The 13,672-nt window shown below is 38.6% G+C and overlaps 1 protein-coding gene across 10 annotated transcripts in view; it reads left to right on the top strand.

Moving 5' to 3' along the window:
• The window catches only part of ZBBX (zinc finger B-box domain containing), a 140,108-nt gene that overhangs the window by 23,649 nt on the left and 102,787 nt on the right, over positions 1-13,672 (top strand). For 4 of the 10 annotated variants that reach the window (XM_070582185.1, XM_070582183.1, XM_070582191.1 and 1 more), the window contains exons 1-2: positions 6,183-6,322; positions 13,232-13,348. In XM_070582185.1, coding sequence (XP_070438286.1) covers positions 13,281-13,348 — 68 coding nt within the window. In that variant the 5' untranslated portion in view covers positions 6,183-6,322; positions 13,232-13,280. Of the gene's footprint in view, positions 1-6,168; positions 6,323-7,720; positions 7,836-8,165; positions 8,247-13,231; positions 13,349-13,672 lie in introns of those variants that run through there. The other 6 variants (XM_070582192.1, XM_070582184.1, XM_070582180.1 and 3 more) reach the window with 5 other exon arrangements.

Below are 13,672 nucleotides of genomic sequence, written 5' to 3'. Positions count from 1 at the left end.
TTCTGCCCAACTGAAACCAAGCCATGTTAGTTTGAGAAACAAAGGGAAATTTATTTTAAGGATATAGGGGTGTATCATGGAACTCAAGAACTAGGATGTAGCTAGTCTTCAGGAAAGGGAAAGCTTCCAGAAAATTCCCCCACTCCCTCCTTCTTTTTTTCCCTTCCTTTCACCCTTTTTCTCTTGCTGTGGTCCAAATGGCAAACTATCGCTACCCAAAAATCTCTCCCTCAGTCTCAATTCCACATTCTCACAAGAAAGAATCTGACTGGTCCAATTTGGACTCCTGTCCAAGAAATAATTACAAGATGGGCTGGATCCTGCAAGAAAACATGACTGCCATGGCTCACAGATTGCTGCTAGGCAAACATAGGGGGAGGAAGGGCAGATTACTGACGTCCACTATAGCTGTTTATCAATCCTTGGATGGAACCAAGAATACTAATCTTGTGTTAAATTACAGGATATGGTAAAAAACGAAAGAAAATTACGTTATGTTTGAACAAAGTATTCTCTTATCCCAATGTCTTTCCAAAGATCTCATCAGGTGAGGTCTATCTTCACCTTCTCTGGACCTATTTACATGAATTGTACGTAGGTGTAATGATACTGGCAACATAATTTTCAGGGACCAATGCCAGTTCATTTGTTTTTTCTTACCACTGGGTATAGTATATGCTTGTCTGCAGTAAATGTATGAATAACACTGAGAATAATTGAGGATCACATTAATAAATTCATTCAGGTCATTGGGCTTATTTGTGAGGACCCTGCAATAAACATTGCTGGATAAAAAAGGCTAAGTATGGATTTCACCCCCACTCTCTTTTAGGAATGCTGGATGAATGTTTCTCTCAAAATCACCTCTTCCACAGTTTTTTGAATGTTCTCAGGACAATTTCTGCTCTTCCTTTACCTTTGGTTACTATCTATATGCTGATGACACCCTGATATATATGGCCAGCCTCCATCGCTTTCCCAGTAACTAGACCTATATTTTAAATTTTATTACTTCTTATTGCTTTCTCAAAAGTAAAACCTTCAAAACTGAACTCATTTCTGCAGCACCTCCTCTGTCCCCATTCTTTGTGAACAGCTCCTTGTTCCTAACCAATCGCACTTCTTGCCTTGAATTCTGTTGGAGTTTATAAAATCCATTTGAATTCATTTCACTTGGCCTGTATCCTCTGTATTGATTTACCCAGATTTATCTCTTAATCTTGGACTAATATAACCATATTTTAAACTTGTCTCTTTGTCTCCATCTTCTCCTTTTGCTCTATCTTCACATTGCCACCAGAATTACCTTTGAAAGATGTTGCTATAAGCGTACTGAGATGATTATTTTTGTTTTAAGAACTGTTTTGGAGCTTCTATTGTGGACAGGGTAATGTCTGAGGGGCTTTTAAATTTGACCACAGCACAGTTTTTCATCTTCATTTCCCTTCCACATAGAATATGCTTGAACCACCCAGAAAGTCTGACCGTGCCACAAAGATGTCATGCTCCGGTACTTGGTGTACACAGCACTGGATCCATTACATATCAATTATTTGCAAACTCTCACTCCCCTCAATAGAGAGTGCATTCCACAGGGGCAGACGTGTGGTCTTTGTTCCCTTTTGTATCCATCTTAGGGCAGTGCCTGTGATAGAGCAGGTGGTGAACAAATGCTGGTTAAATGAAGTGTTGCCCATCCAGCAAGCCTATACATTTATTTTTCAACTGAGAAAGAACCACACATTGCAAGGAGCAGAAATTTATCATAAGCCCTGATGATTTTCCTCCACTTGTGAAACATCAGTAATAATTGCCTTGTGTTATGGAAATTTATTTGCTGAAGAATTCTGTGTCATGGGTGACAGCCAGAAATTACAATGCTGAGAAAAATCATAAAGGAGAATGTCACCTTCTAATTATAATTTTCTTCTTTTTCCTTCATTAGGTTTAACCCTGAAGATGCATTTAAATATATTTATATCATACTAATTTAGGTTTTTGAGAAATCTTTTTGTAATTTTCTGTTGCCTCTAAAGCTCAGCTATCCTTGAAAATTTGAAAAATCCCATACATGTATAATAGATGTTATATTCAGTGTCTGCCAAGGCATGAAGAAAGTAGGTGCCCCATTTCAAACTGGGGCTACATTGCAGGACTTGTATAAAGAAAATGGTAGAAAATTCATTTTGCCATCCCGAACTGACCACTAACCTCTGCCTATAAAACAGTTTGAGGGGCCAATAGTAGTGACTGAAATAGAACTTTTAGAAAGCTACTGGTATACTACGTGTCCCATCTTCCCTCCAAAGAGGAAGGCTTGGTACTATCAAAATATAATTTCAATAGTTAAGTATATGATGTCTTATAAATACAGAATGTACATGTTCCACAGTTTACTAATTAAGGAAGGAACCACAAGAATGGTAGAGCCGGTTCAAAAAAATGGGATAGCTGGGGCTGGCCCAGTGGCATGGTGGTTAAGTTTGCACACTCCACTTCAGCGGCCTGGGGTTTGCTGGTTCAGATCCCCGATGTGGACCTATGCACTGCTTATCAAGCTGTGCTGTGGCAGGCATCCCACATATAAAATAGAGGAAGATGAGCATGGATGTTAGCTCAGGACCTATCGTCCTCAGCAAAAAGAGGAGGATTGGCGGCAGATGTTAACTCAGGGCTAATCTTTATTAAAAAAAAGCAATTGGATAGGCTGACTATATACAGATGTTGACAAAAAACATTGGTACAAGATTTCTAGGTTAGATGTAAAACTGGTTAATGTACTACAGGGTAATAAAACTATAACTTTTGGAATTATTTTATGTGAAGGACAGAAATTATTTACATACCTCGATGCAAATGAAAAAGATGTAGATGAAAAAACCCCACACATTAACATGTAACTTTACAAAATCAGAGTCTTATGAATAGTAAATGATAATCACACAAAGGTACATTTTCCTTGAGAATAAAATGAGCTTCGAGTGGGATCTTACACAGTGTTCTAGTACGCCTTTGAAAAGACATGGAGTTATTCCTTTGCCTTATTTCCAAGTTTTAGATCATGTTTGTCAACAGTCCCTGGCTGCCATTTCAAGCCTGGTAAGATGTACATCAAAGGGTCCCTGCAGTTGTGGGTACAGTGGGCTGGTTTTTGACTCCCATCTGAGGAGTAAGAAAACGCAACTGTTAGGTTGGCGGTTGCTGGTGCATGAGCCAAAGAGAGGTGAGCGTGTTGACTGTCTTGCACACCCACAGCATGGTAGGGCAAAGTGTGCAAGAGATTTTCTGTAGGTCAGACATGGAACACGAAAAAATGTAAGAGAAAGTGAGTCATTGAAAATTATGTCCAGGAGGACCACTGAGAGCTTGCAGACTGAAATGAGAGTAATCACTTGATGCCTAGGGACTCAGGCAGCGGAGGTCGGAAGAGAAGGCATCACCGGCATCTAGAGGAACGCAGGGAAGAGCTCCCCAGTACATGGGGGCAGGGTGGCCTCTGGAAGATGGCCTGCTCTAAACGCCTGGCAGACTCAGCACCAATAAAGTTAGGACTTTTCTGCTTTAGTCCTTATCCTTTCTTGTCATTCCAATGTAGGCAATTAATAAGACTGAAGTAAGAATGGATGATGAAGAATAGAAACACAAGCCTGTTCTTGATGGGTCTTTGACTTCAGGCTTCTCTGCATCCAGCAGGCCCAACCACTGCGAAATGGGAAAACTTTAAGGCCAAATCACATGCAAGGTTTTGACAATTATGTGGGACTGAGCATTTTTATTACTCATCCAGAACTTTCATTATCTGTGAATGACCAGAAAGTCCTGAGGCCTGCCACAATTTCCCTCCAGGCAGACTACCAAGTTCAAGATAACGTTACTTAATGAGTAGGGCTTGCTTAATGGAAGTGTGTGTGTGTGTGTGTGTGTGTGTGTGGAGAGGGAGAGAGAGAGCGAAACAGTGAGAGAGAGAATGTGTCTTTGTAAGCATGACCTTGCACTATTCTTTGAATTCAGTAAGTCTGTGCTTTCAATTTTTTCGTTGTGGGTAATTTTTACCTCTTTAAAATGAATATCCCTAGCCCAGAAAACTTGCGTTCAAATCTTGTCTTCACTCTGGCACAATGAAGCATGAATTTGCAAAAACCCTCAGGAATACTGTGCTTCTGATGCAGACGTGGTGAACTATTCACAGAATTGCTAGTATGTCAGTTCAATGCGCACTGCTTCAGCGGAGAGGACGTTGTACTCTAGAGGTGTCGTTGTTTTTACGTTTCATTTCATTTTGGCACTAATCATGGTTCTGAAAGACAAGCTCTTCATATTTTTCATTTTACTATGGAACTTGGCTCTACTTTGTTTTGGATAATTTCACATAAGCTAAGATATTTTCCTAAATATAAGTAAGACAATGTCCTTTCAATGCTTTTGAAAAGTGCCAGAATATTTCGTACATTCTTTTTATGAGTTCTATTTTACTATTGCATGAGTAAACGCATTGTAAGAACTCTTTTTTGAAGTCAAACAGTACTGTACAGAAGTGACGAGAGGTTTTATACAAATACTGCTCTTGATTGGGTCAGAATCGAAATTTGTTTACTGTTCTCTCCGTCTGGAATGTTCCTTGCCCCAACTGCCCCATATCTTCCTCTCTCCCTGCATTCAGAGGCTTCCCTGAAAATCCAACCTAAATTTGAACTCTTATTTTTTATTTCTTTATTCTGCTTTATTTTCTTCAAAGCACCTGACATATTTATATGTTTATTACCTTTCTGCCTCCATTAAAACATAAGTTTGACAATAGGAGGGGCTATGTTTTCTTCATTCCAGTAATTTTGGGACCTAGAACAGCGAACTTTCAATAAATATTTGTTGAATAAATGGATGCATGCTGAAAATATCTTTCCTGGTAATTCCAAGAGCATACCTGTCTGGGAAACACAGTTCTGCACGAGAAAATTCTAGTAGTATTACGTGTCTATTTGAAACTTGTCATTGTGTTAAATTTAAAGGAAGGATTTTGTGAATTTGTACCACAAGCACTAAGATAACAACCAACAGGGGGCTGGCCTCGTGGCCGAGTGGTTAAGCTCATGCGCTCCGCTGCAAGCAGCCCAGTGTTTCGTTGGTTCGAATCCTGGGTGCGGACACAGCACTGCTCATCAAACCACGCTGAGGTGGCGTCCCACATGCCACAACTAGAAGGACCCACAACTAAGAATATACAACTATGTACAGGAGGGCTTTGGGGAGAAAAAGGAAAAAAATAAAATCTTTAAAAAAAAAAAAGATAACCAACATAGCTGCACCACCACCACATGTTTTACCGTTTATTAAGTGCCTACTATGGGTCTGACTTATTGCTAAAGACTTAACATACATTGTTATTTACTTTTCCATACTATACTATGTATGGACTAAGTGTACTGTTATCTCATTTAACCAATCAAACTAGGTTTTATAACTCGCTCAAGATCACACAGCAGGTGAGTTGTGGCAGAACCAGGACTCAGACTAGATCTGCCTCAATTTGAAAGCTCAGAGTCATGGCCACGAGACTATCCTTATTGTTTCTTATCTATGCTAGTTAAAATCTTATATAACTGAATCTGCCAAGGGGCCACATTAAGTATGTTCTTAGATGAGTATTGTCAGGCACATTAATATGGAAAGCATTGGTGCATAGGTTAGTATCTTAACTGTAATCGTTGAGATTATTAGTCCAGTAACAAGATAGATACAATGCGGACAACCATAGAAGGTTTTTAGACCACCGGCCGCAGAACCAACCACACATCCTAGTTGCAGCATATAAAAACAGAAATTGAAAACCGACAGCATATTTAGGAAACCAAAAATAAGTTCACCACAAGTGACTCCCTTTGGAACAGAAAAGTCTGGGAAGTGTAGGTTGCTTACATATCTGTCTTTCTCTGCCTCTTTTTCTGTATATTACACTCACACACCCCTGTGGGTCATACATCTGGAATAAATAAAAGAGAGTTCTGGGTTGTCAAGAGACTCAGATTCTAGTCTTGGCTTTGCCTCCTGTAACCTTTGACAGGCGACTGAACAGAGCACATATGTGGGAGTTCTGAACTCCCTTTCCTTCCTGAGAAGGCCCTTTTCCCTCCCTCCTTTCTGTCTCTTTCTCTGTCTCTGTCGGGCTCCCAGGCTCTCTGGCTCCCTCTGCTGGCCGGCAGAAGCAGGACCAAGCATTCTGGTTGCTATGGGTACCCAGATAACGCGGTAACCATGGAGACCAAGGCGGAAGCTCTGGGCAGCTGCTGAGGCCGGCGGCGGTGGCACCCGTGGCTGGGGTCTGCAGGTGGGTCGACCGGTGGCCGAGGGCGGCGACGGGCGGCGGTGCCCGGAGGCGGTGGAGCGGGCGGGGAGCGGCACGGCGGGCGGGAAGGGAGACTGGGCTCAGGGTGGAGCTGGGGGGCCGCCCCAGCAAGTGTTTGCCCAGCCGCTGCCCTGTGCCCGACACAGTGCCAGGCTTGCGCGGGCTGCAGGCTGCGGCCTTGACCTCAGGAGTTGAAAGTCTTCTTTTGTATAAACAAAAGACTTCCCAGCCCGTAGATGCTAATTGAGATATGAAGAGGTTGAACCCCAGACAGGAAACCGGGGCTTCCGTCAGTTGTACCCCTCCTACAACCCGCCCTTTTCAGATGCTAGCTTCTTGTATCTTTCGAAGTCATTTGCGCCTTATGAAAAATTTGGTGCCCTGACAAACCCTCATCACATCCCCTTTTGTAACCTTCCTTCTGTCTGGGCAGCCACATGCACCCACTTCATTCCAAAAGTCCACGCTGCCCAGATAAAGGTCATGGTGAGGGATGCCACTTTCCTGAAAAATCTGAAGCTGTGGAAGTTTTTTCTTCTTCCCCAAATCAGAATTAGAGGTGCTCAGATATATAGGTTCAGTTATATATATTTTTTATAGCCTGGCTTTTTAAATCCAGAGTTAGCAAGACTCATTAAAAAAACAAATCTCATACAGTTGAAGCTACCCAGGATTGAAACTATGCAAACTGTATGCTTATGGAAAACAAAAACAAAAACCCCTCCACCTTCCTCTAGCATCCTATAGACTACAGAAAGTCTTGCCCTGACCTCTTATATTATTGCCAGCTGTATTACTGTTACCACTTACAAACATAGGTTCTTTACCAGCCACACAAGAGGGGCCAAATAAAAACCGGAATGCCAGGCTTGTGGCAAGGAAAGGGTTTTTATTTTGGGTGATATCTGCTGGGAGATGAGAGTGAGCCCTCAAATTTGCCTTGTTTCATCTTGCCTTCCGGAAAGATGGGAGGCCAGGGGTTTTAAACGTTTGTGAGGAATGTAGCTGCTTGTAGAGAGGCGCAGGGGTGGGCAGTCAGTGCCCTTGCTGGTTGGAGCTTTCCCACCAGCCTGCATTGGGCCTTGGGAGGCTGCTTACAGGAAGGAGGGTGATAAGGGAATTTGCAGGTGGACACCCTTGGCTGTTCGTGTCTGTGGTGTACAGCGGATTCTGGAGCCGGGGAGTAAGCAGGGAATGAGTGCTTTGGTTTTAATCCCGTGTATGCTGGGTTTGATGTAGAGCAACTGATATCAGAGCCAGCCTCATTACAAATTAATTATTTGAAAGTACATTGGTCCTTTGTTTGTTTCCTTCAAAACACTTAATACGTCCTCCAATTATTTTATTTGCTTTTGACTTTTTTCCTACTTCTTTCACCAGAGTATAAGTTGAGTGAAGATTGGTACCATACCTGTCTGGTTCACCTTGTTCCTCAGTGCTTAGCCTCATACCTGGCATAGAAAATGTACATTTGTTGAATGCTCATTAAACTTTGGTGAGATGGATGGAAAAAGGAAAACAAAAAAATCTGTTGAAGTGGGAAAGAGGTGTGTTTGTTTAGAAAGATTTTTTTTCATAAGGTTGATTGTGCAATAAATTCAAAGCAGTAGAAAAGTTAAATGCTTGAAACTTAGTACATTATCATTGGCAGTACCTTATGTGTAGACACTCTACTAATTGCTGGGGGTTCAAAGACCAGTGGTAGGACGGTCCTCAAATATTTGGGGTGCTATGGGAAACATCACCTATATAAGCAAAGCAGCAAAAAATAACAAAAGGCAGCATATAATAGCAAGTGAGTGTAATGCACATGGTGTTCTTACAGATGGAGAAGCTCACTTTTGTTGGAAGCTTTCTTCATGATAGAAGTGGCCTGACAACTGGGCATCGAAGAGGGTAAAACTTGGTGAGCAGAGAAGCGGAAAGTAAAGCATAAGGCTTGGGAAGATTAGGATGCATAATGGAAGATCCTAAGTACCAAACAGAACAGCTGGGTTTTTTGTTTTTTTGGTTTTTTTTCCCCTATAGGTCTGGGGAACTATTTAGAGACAAAAATTTGTGAGCTCCTATTACATGGGAGCAATTTGACACCCAAAAGGTTTTCAATGGTGTTTAAATATATTGCTGCAAAATTTAAAAAATATTTGATGTCAAATAGTTCTTTCTCTAAATTTCCTTTTTATGACAAGTTAAGAGTATGAAAGGAAGAAAATCTGAATGATATGAATTAATCATTTTAAGTGTGCAGAACAATACTTATATTTCAAGGCTTAAGAGGAGCTAACAGGACTGGGAATGAAACTGTAATTTCTGGTTGTGTCATCAATCTTGGACGGATGCCTTAATTTTCCATCCCTAAGATATTCACAAGGGAGCACCTAAGGTAATAGTGGATTGTATGGTAATGGGTGGGATAGATCAACTATAAAAATATAAAAGGGCTTAGGTTTCTGAAAGGTATAATTTATAAATTTAATACTTTCATTGCTATTTGTAATCATATAAAGTTTTTAGTTGATACAGAACTAATAATAATTGTATATTGCTTTACTGTGCCTTTCAAGCTGGTTTTTTTTTTTTTAAGCTGAAGAAGAGTTTCTTTATCTTAAGTCTGACCCAGAGGCTAACTGTGTAAAGTAGATGAAATCAGAGAGGCTGTAGGTCATGATGCTCCCCTCATTGCCTTCTCGAGGCTATCTTTAAGGCTGCCCACTTCCCTGAACCCCAGCTCGCTCCAGGCCCTTTCGAACCCACTGCTTTAGAGGCCACAAATCAGAGACCTTTTGTGTGATATCCTGCAAATTAGGGGGGGATCCTCACTGTTTTATACGTGGATAAACTGAAGCTCAGAGATCAACTGACGCAAAGGTCTTCTGAACTTAATCCCAGTGTCTTTTAGTATTATTTATCATTTTTAGTTGGAAGATATTTTGAAAGGAAAACTTACCCCTTAATGTCTAAAGGCAAACTTTCTCAGTTATTCTCAAGGGAATCTGCACCATAGAGGGTAAAAAGTGATGACTTGGGTACCATTTAGCATCCTGAAGCAGTGTTTAATTATCAGATAAGTTGGTTGGCTGAAAGACTGAGTGCAGCTTGGAAGTCAATACCTGATTTACTTTTAGGGCTTGTGCTAGGAGAAAATGGCATATATTTATTTAGTTGCCCACACAAGCCCAAAATATTATGTTAGGGATCATGAATTATCTGTCTTTTCCTTGGTTTTTCTTTTAAGATTTTAAAATATATTTATTTAGAATATTATATTTAGAATAAGGATAATGTCAGAGAAAATATTAAAAGTATAATTCTTTTAAGAGTTTAAAACTACTATTTTTATTTAAATTCATTTTCATTTAATGTTTCTCACTTGGGTCTCTGATTTCTAAGTACTGTGGTAAACATGTTAATACATCCAAAAGAGCTTGCTTATTAAACCCTTTGATAATATGTGCAAAAGTAAGGAAAAATCCTTATTTATTGGTTTTTAAGTTTTCAGGTCTAAGATGATCTGAGTTATTAGAAGAATCAACTAACCTTAGATAAGTTTTAAGTTACAAAATGTGGCTCATCTTGAAAACATTGGTTTCCAAACCTCCCATTCTGCCAATGGTGTGATGATAAATTTTCTGGGAGACTAGGGCAGCTCTTGATGAATGCTCTGACTTTCTAGATTAATTTCTAGATTAATAGATCATCGTAATTTCCTTGTTTCCATTCTGTAGTAGCAGGCCTTGATGCTTGGGTCGCATTCCCAGAATGAGAACTTGTGTAGAAGGATCATCAAACAATTATGGCCAATTTTGGGTCATTTTGTGTATATATTGTGGGGAGGAATAAGGTTGGGGAGAGAAAAATGATGCAGTCTAATAAATTAGGTAACTATAAAATTTTCCAAATAACTACTAAACTTTCGATATTTAATTATAAGAAGAAAACTGAGTGGCCAAGGACAGGTGGAATGATGAGGTTTTCATAACAGGGAGTTATCTGTATCCCCTGGTTCCTTTAGGCAGCTAAAGTTTTGTGCTTTGCTATTCTTCCTGCTGACATTGTTATATCCTGGCTGTCCCAAGAGAGGTGAGTAATTCTCTCTTGGTTTTACCCAAGGAAACAGGCAGAACAGCATGACTCACAATTATAGTCTTCCTTTTTTCTTCATACAAGAAAATTGGCTTATGGGTGACTTTATAAAACCTTTGAGAAGAAGCCTTACTAATTGCATTTAGTGAAGTGAAATGCCCCCTGAATAAGACTATTTATTGGTTAAATCACATTATCAGGAGAGCTATAAATCTGAATCATCCATCCTAATGAAATTTATAGACTTTTCTTTCATTCATTTCAGTTTTTGTGTATCAGTTCAGCTTTGTGCAAATGCACATACACATATAAAGTTGTATATTTCAGTGCATAAATGAAATTATGGCAATTAAATTATTTTAATTAATCACATTAACTTTGGGGATTCTGTTTTTTTTTTAATGATAATGGTAATGATAACATCATGGAACTTTTCATGAAAAACTTATTGGCAGTAGAGTAGGGTCCAGCAGTTGGATTTTCTGATTATGATCAAAAAGGGATATAGACTCTGTGTTATATGAGCAAGATCATTCCTGGAGGTTTTTTAAAGGTAGCTTTTGTAGGCTCTGTTTGATAAAAGTGAGACAAAGATTTTACTTAATAAGAAGGAGCAGAAGATTCATCCTCTCTCCTCAAAAGCAAACCGAATCTTAGTTTTCCGTTCCTGTGGCACCTTTAGTTCTCTTTGACACTGATTTTAGCTTTGAGAGACAGGACTTGGTGGTTGAGAAATGAGTCTGAGTTTGATGTCCCTCCTAAGTACTTCCTCTGTCAAAATGTCCCATGGTATTGTCATTGTTTGTGTGGCTTTCCCTTTGTGTGTTCTTTGAGAAAGGTGCCTTGCCTTATTTGCCGTTGTGACTTCAGTACCCTTCATAGGAGTCACAAGTGAGCAGCTAAATAAATGTTAGTTGATCGAAGGCACACATATACTTAGTCCTATGATGCAACCACTAAATTGCTTAAATTTATTTTGTATAACTCCATTTTAGAATTATCCTCAGAAAATAAATTCCTTCAGAATTTCCTCCAAGGTAGTGAAAATCTACCACTTCAGGCTAGATTTGATTTTGGGAGGTAACGTAGTTTGAAACTAGACTTAAGTGAATAAAATAGTTTCTCCTGCTGGACAATATCATTTTTAGCTTTAAATGAGCCACAGCAAAGTAGATTTGTGTGTTTGTTGGGTGTATGATGGACTCTGCAGGCAATTTCAAAAGAGGCATTCCAAAAATGCTCAAATCAGTGGTTGCATGATTGAAATTATGAGATAGTCTCCCAAAAGGAGTCATACTGAAGAACTACTCATTCAGTTGTGTAGACTTTGGTGTCACAATAGCCTTCCACTTGTTTACTGGTATACTGATGCCTTCTCTCTTTAAGTCTTTGAGCAAAGCTTCTAGACTTATTTTCTGTTCTTCTTTTTAAAACTTTCAGTGACTCAGTAACTGCAGAATAAATTCAAAATGCTTTAACTTGACATTTAAAGCCACACATTATTGGGCCACAGCCTACATTTCCAAACTTACCCATATTTTACCCCCTCAATGTAACCTGAGCATCAACCAAATGGCATCATTCATGAGTCTTCATTCAAGAGCTGTTCTTTCTCACAGTGTCCTCATCCAATCCATCTCTTCACATATCATCCCCCCTTCTCCTTAAAGCCCCACTTTACGGGCTAGCCAGTTGGAATTCTGTCCTTTCTCTCATTTCTTATATTATTACATCTATAAGTCTTATGGCATTTATAATTTCTACCTTGTTTTACGGCCTTTATATACATGTCTTACATGCCCTATTTGACTCTATGCCATTTGAGCCCAGAAAACAAATCTCCTTGGGCCTTGAGTCCTTCATGCCTCTCAGTGCAGTACTTTGCATATAGCAGGACCTTAATAAATAGTTATGGGGGTTATGAGCACGTAGGAACACACATATAAATCTACAGGGTCAAATGGTTTGGGCATTTAAGACTATGGACTCTGTGATATTGCCTCTTATATTTCTTTAAGAGCATTTGGAATTTGGAAATTTTGTTCATACAAAAGTCTGATAGTTGTGTGTGTGATTCAGTAATTCAACATTACAGAGTAAATTATTACAGAACCATGAATAATGGTGATACTTAGGAAATAGGGTGTTCTGAATAATTTAATTTTCTGGTTAACTTGGAGTTAGGCAGAAAATCTTTTTTGTTTCATTTCTTGTTGAAAAATTCTTTCTAAATATGCTAATTTTCCATCTTAGGCAAAGAGCATCATTAAAATTTTCTTTGATAAATTAGGATATTACAATGCCTTTGGATAATTATTACGTACCTCACTTCTCATTTTACATTACCGTATATGTAAAAAAAAGTTTTTGAGTTGGATTGTATCTCTAAGGTTCTTCTCTTTTCGCTATATTTAGCCTTGAATATTATTTCTGGATGGGAACAAATACCTGATATTTATTTTTATGACCTTAACTGGAAGAAAGAACCAGAACATGTTCTCTATTTGTCTTAATGAATGCATTCTTCACTTTCAGTTGAATATTTCTCCAGTCTTTTGCTATATAATTATCGGTAAAATTTTAGTTCCATCAGATATCTTATATTTATAACTTTACTGATATATAAATATTTATGTAATTTATAATACATTTAGTATATATAATGATTTTTGTTGTTTAGCCTTTCATTCAACCTCTTCCCTCACGATGATTTCTGTTTGTAAAATTTTCCTGAATTATATGTATCTTCAAATTTGTAACTTAATTGCTTTACCTCTGGCATAATTCTTTTGTCTGTTACTTTTTCAGAAGTTTTCACGAATCACAATAATTTTTAGATGATATTAAGAAGGTAATCATGAACACCAAAGATTTTGTAGTTCTTCCATGGGGAAAACCTGGAAATTCTGTAAAGCTAAAATATAAGTAAGTGCATTTATATTTATTACTTAAATAGAAATAATTGCTAAAGTTTCTGTATATTGTAATTTAAAATATTCTTTTTACATGAGGCTGTTTAGAGTTGAACTCAAATTTTGCGAATTCTTATCTCCATTTTCTTCACATTGCTGTATTTTTGTCTATAAGAGAATATCTTATATTCTCTATAAGAGAATAGGTTTGCAACATTATAAATCTGTAACAGTTTAAAAAATGAGGACTAAAAATATTTATGCTCCAAGAATTGAAGTGAAAAGTTGTAAATGAAGGCTGGACTCATTAACTTTTGAAGCAATATAACAGAAAGTT

This window comes from Equus przewalskii, chromosome 18, assembly GCF_037783145.1.
Source record: "Equus przewalskii isolate Varuska chromosome 18, EquPr2, whole genome shotgun sequence".
NCBI lineage: Eukaryota > Metazoa > Chordata > Mammalia > Perissodactyla > Equidae > Equus > Equus przewalskii.
The sequence above is the reverse complement of the archived record's forward strand: the minus strand, read 5'-3'. Positions and strand labels throughout refer to the sequence as shown.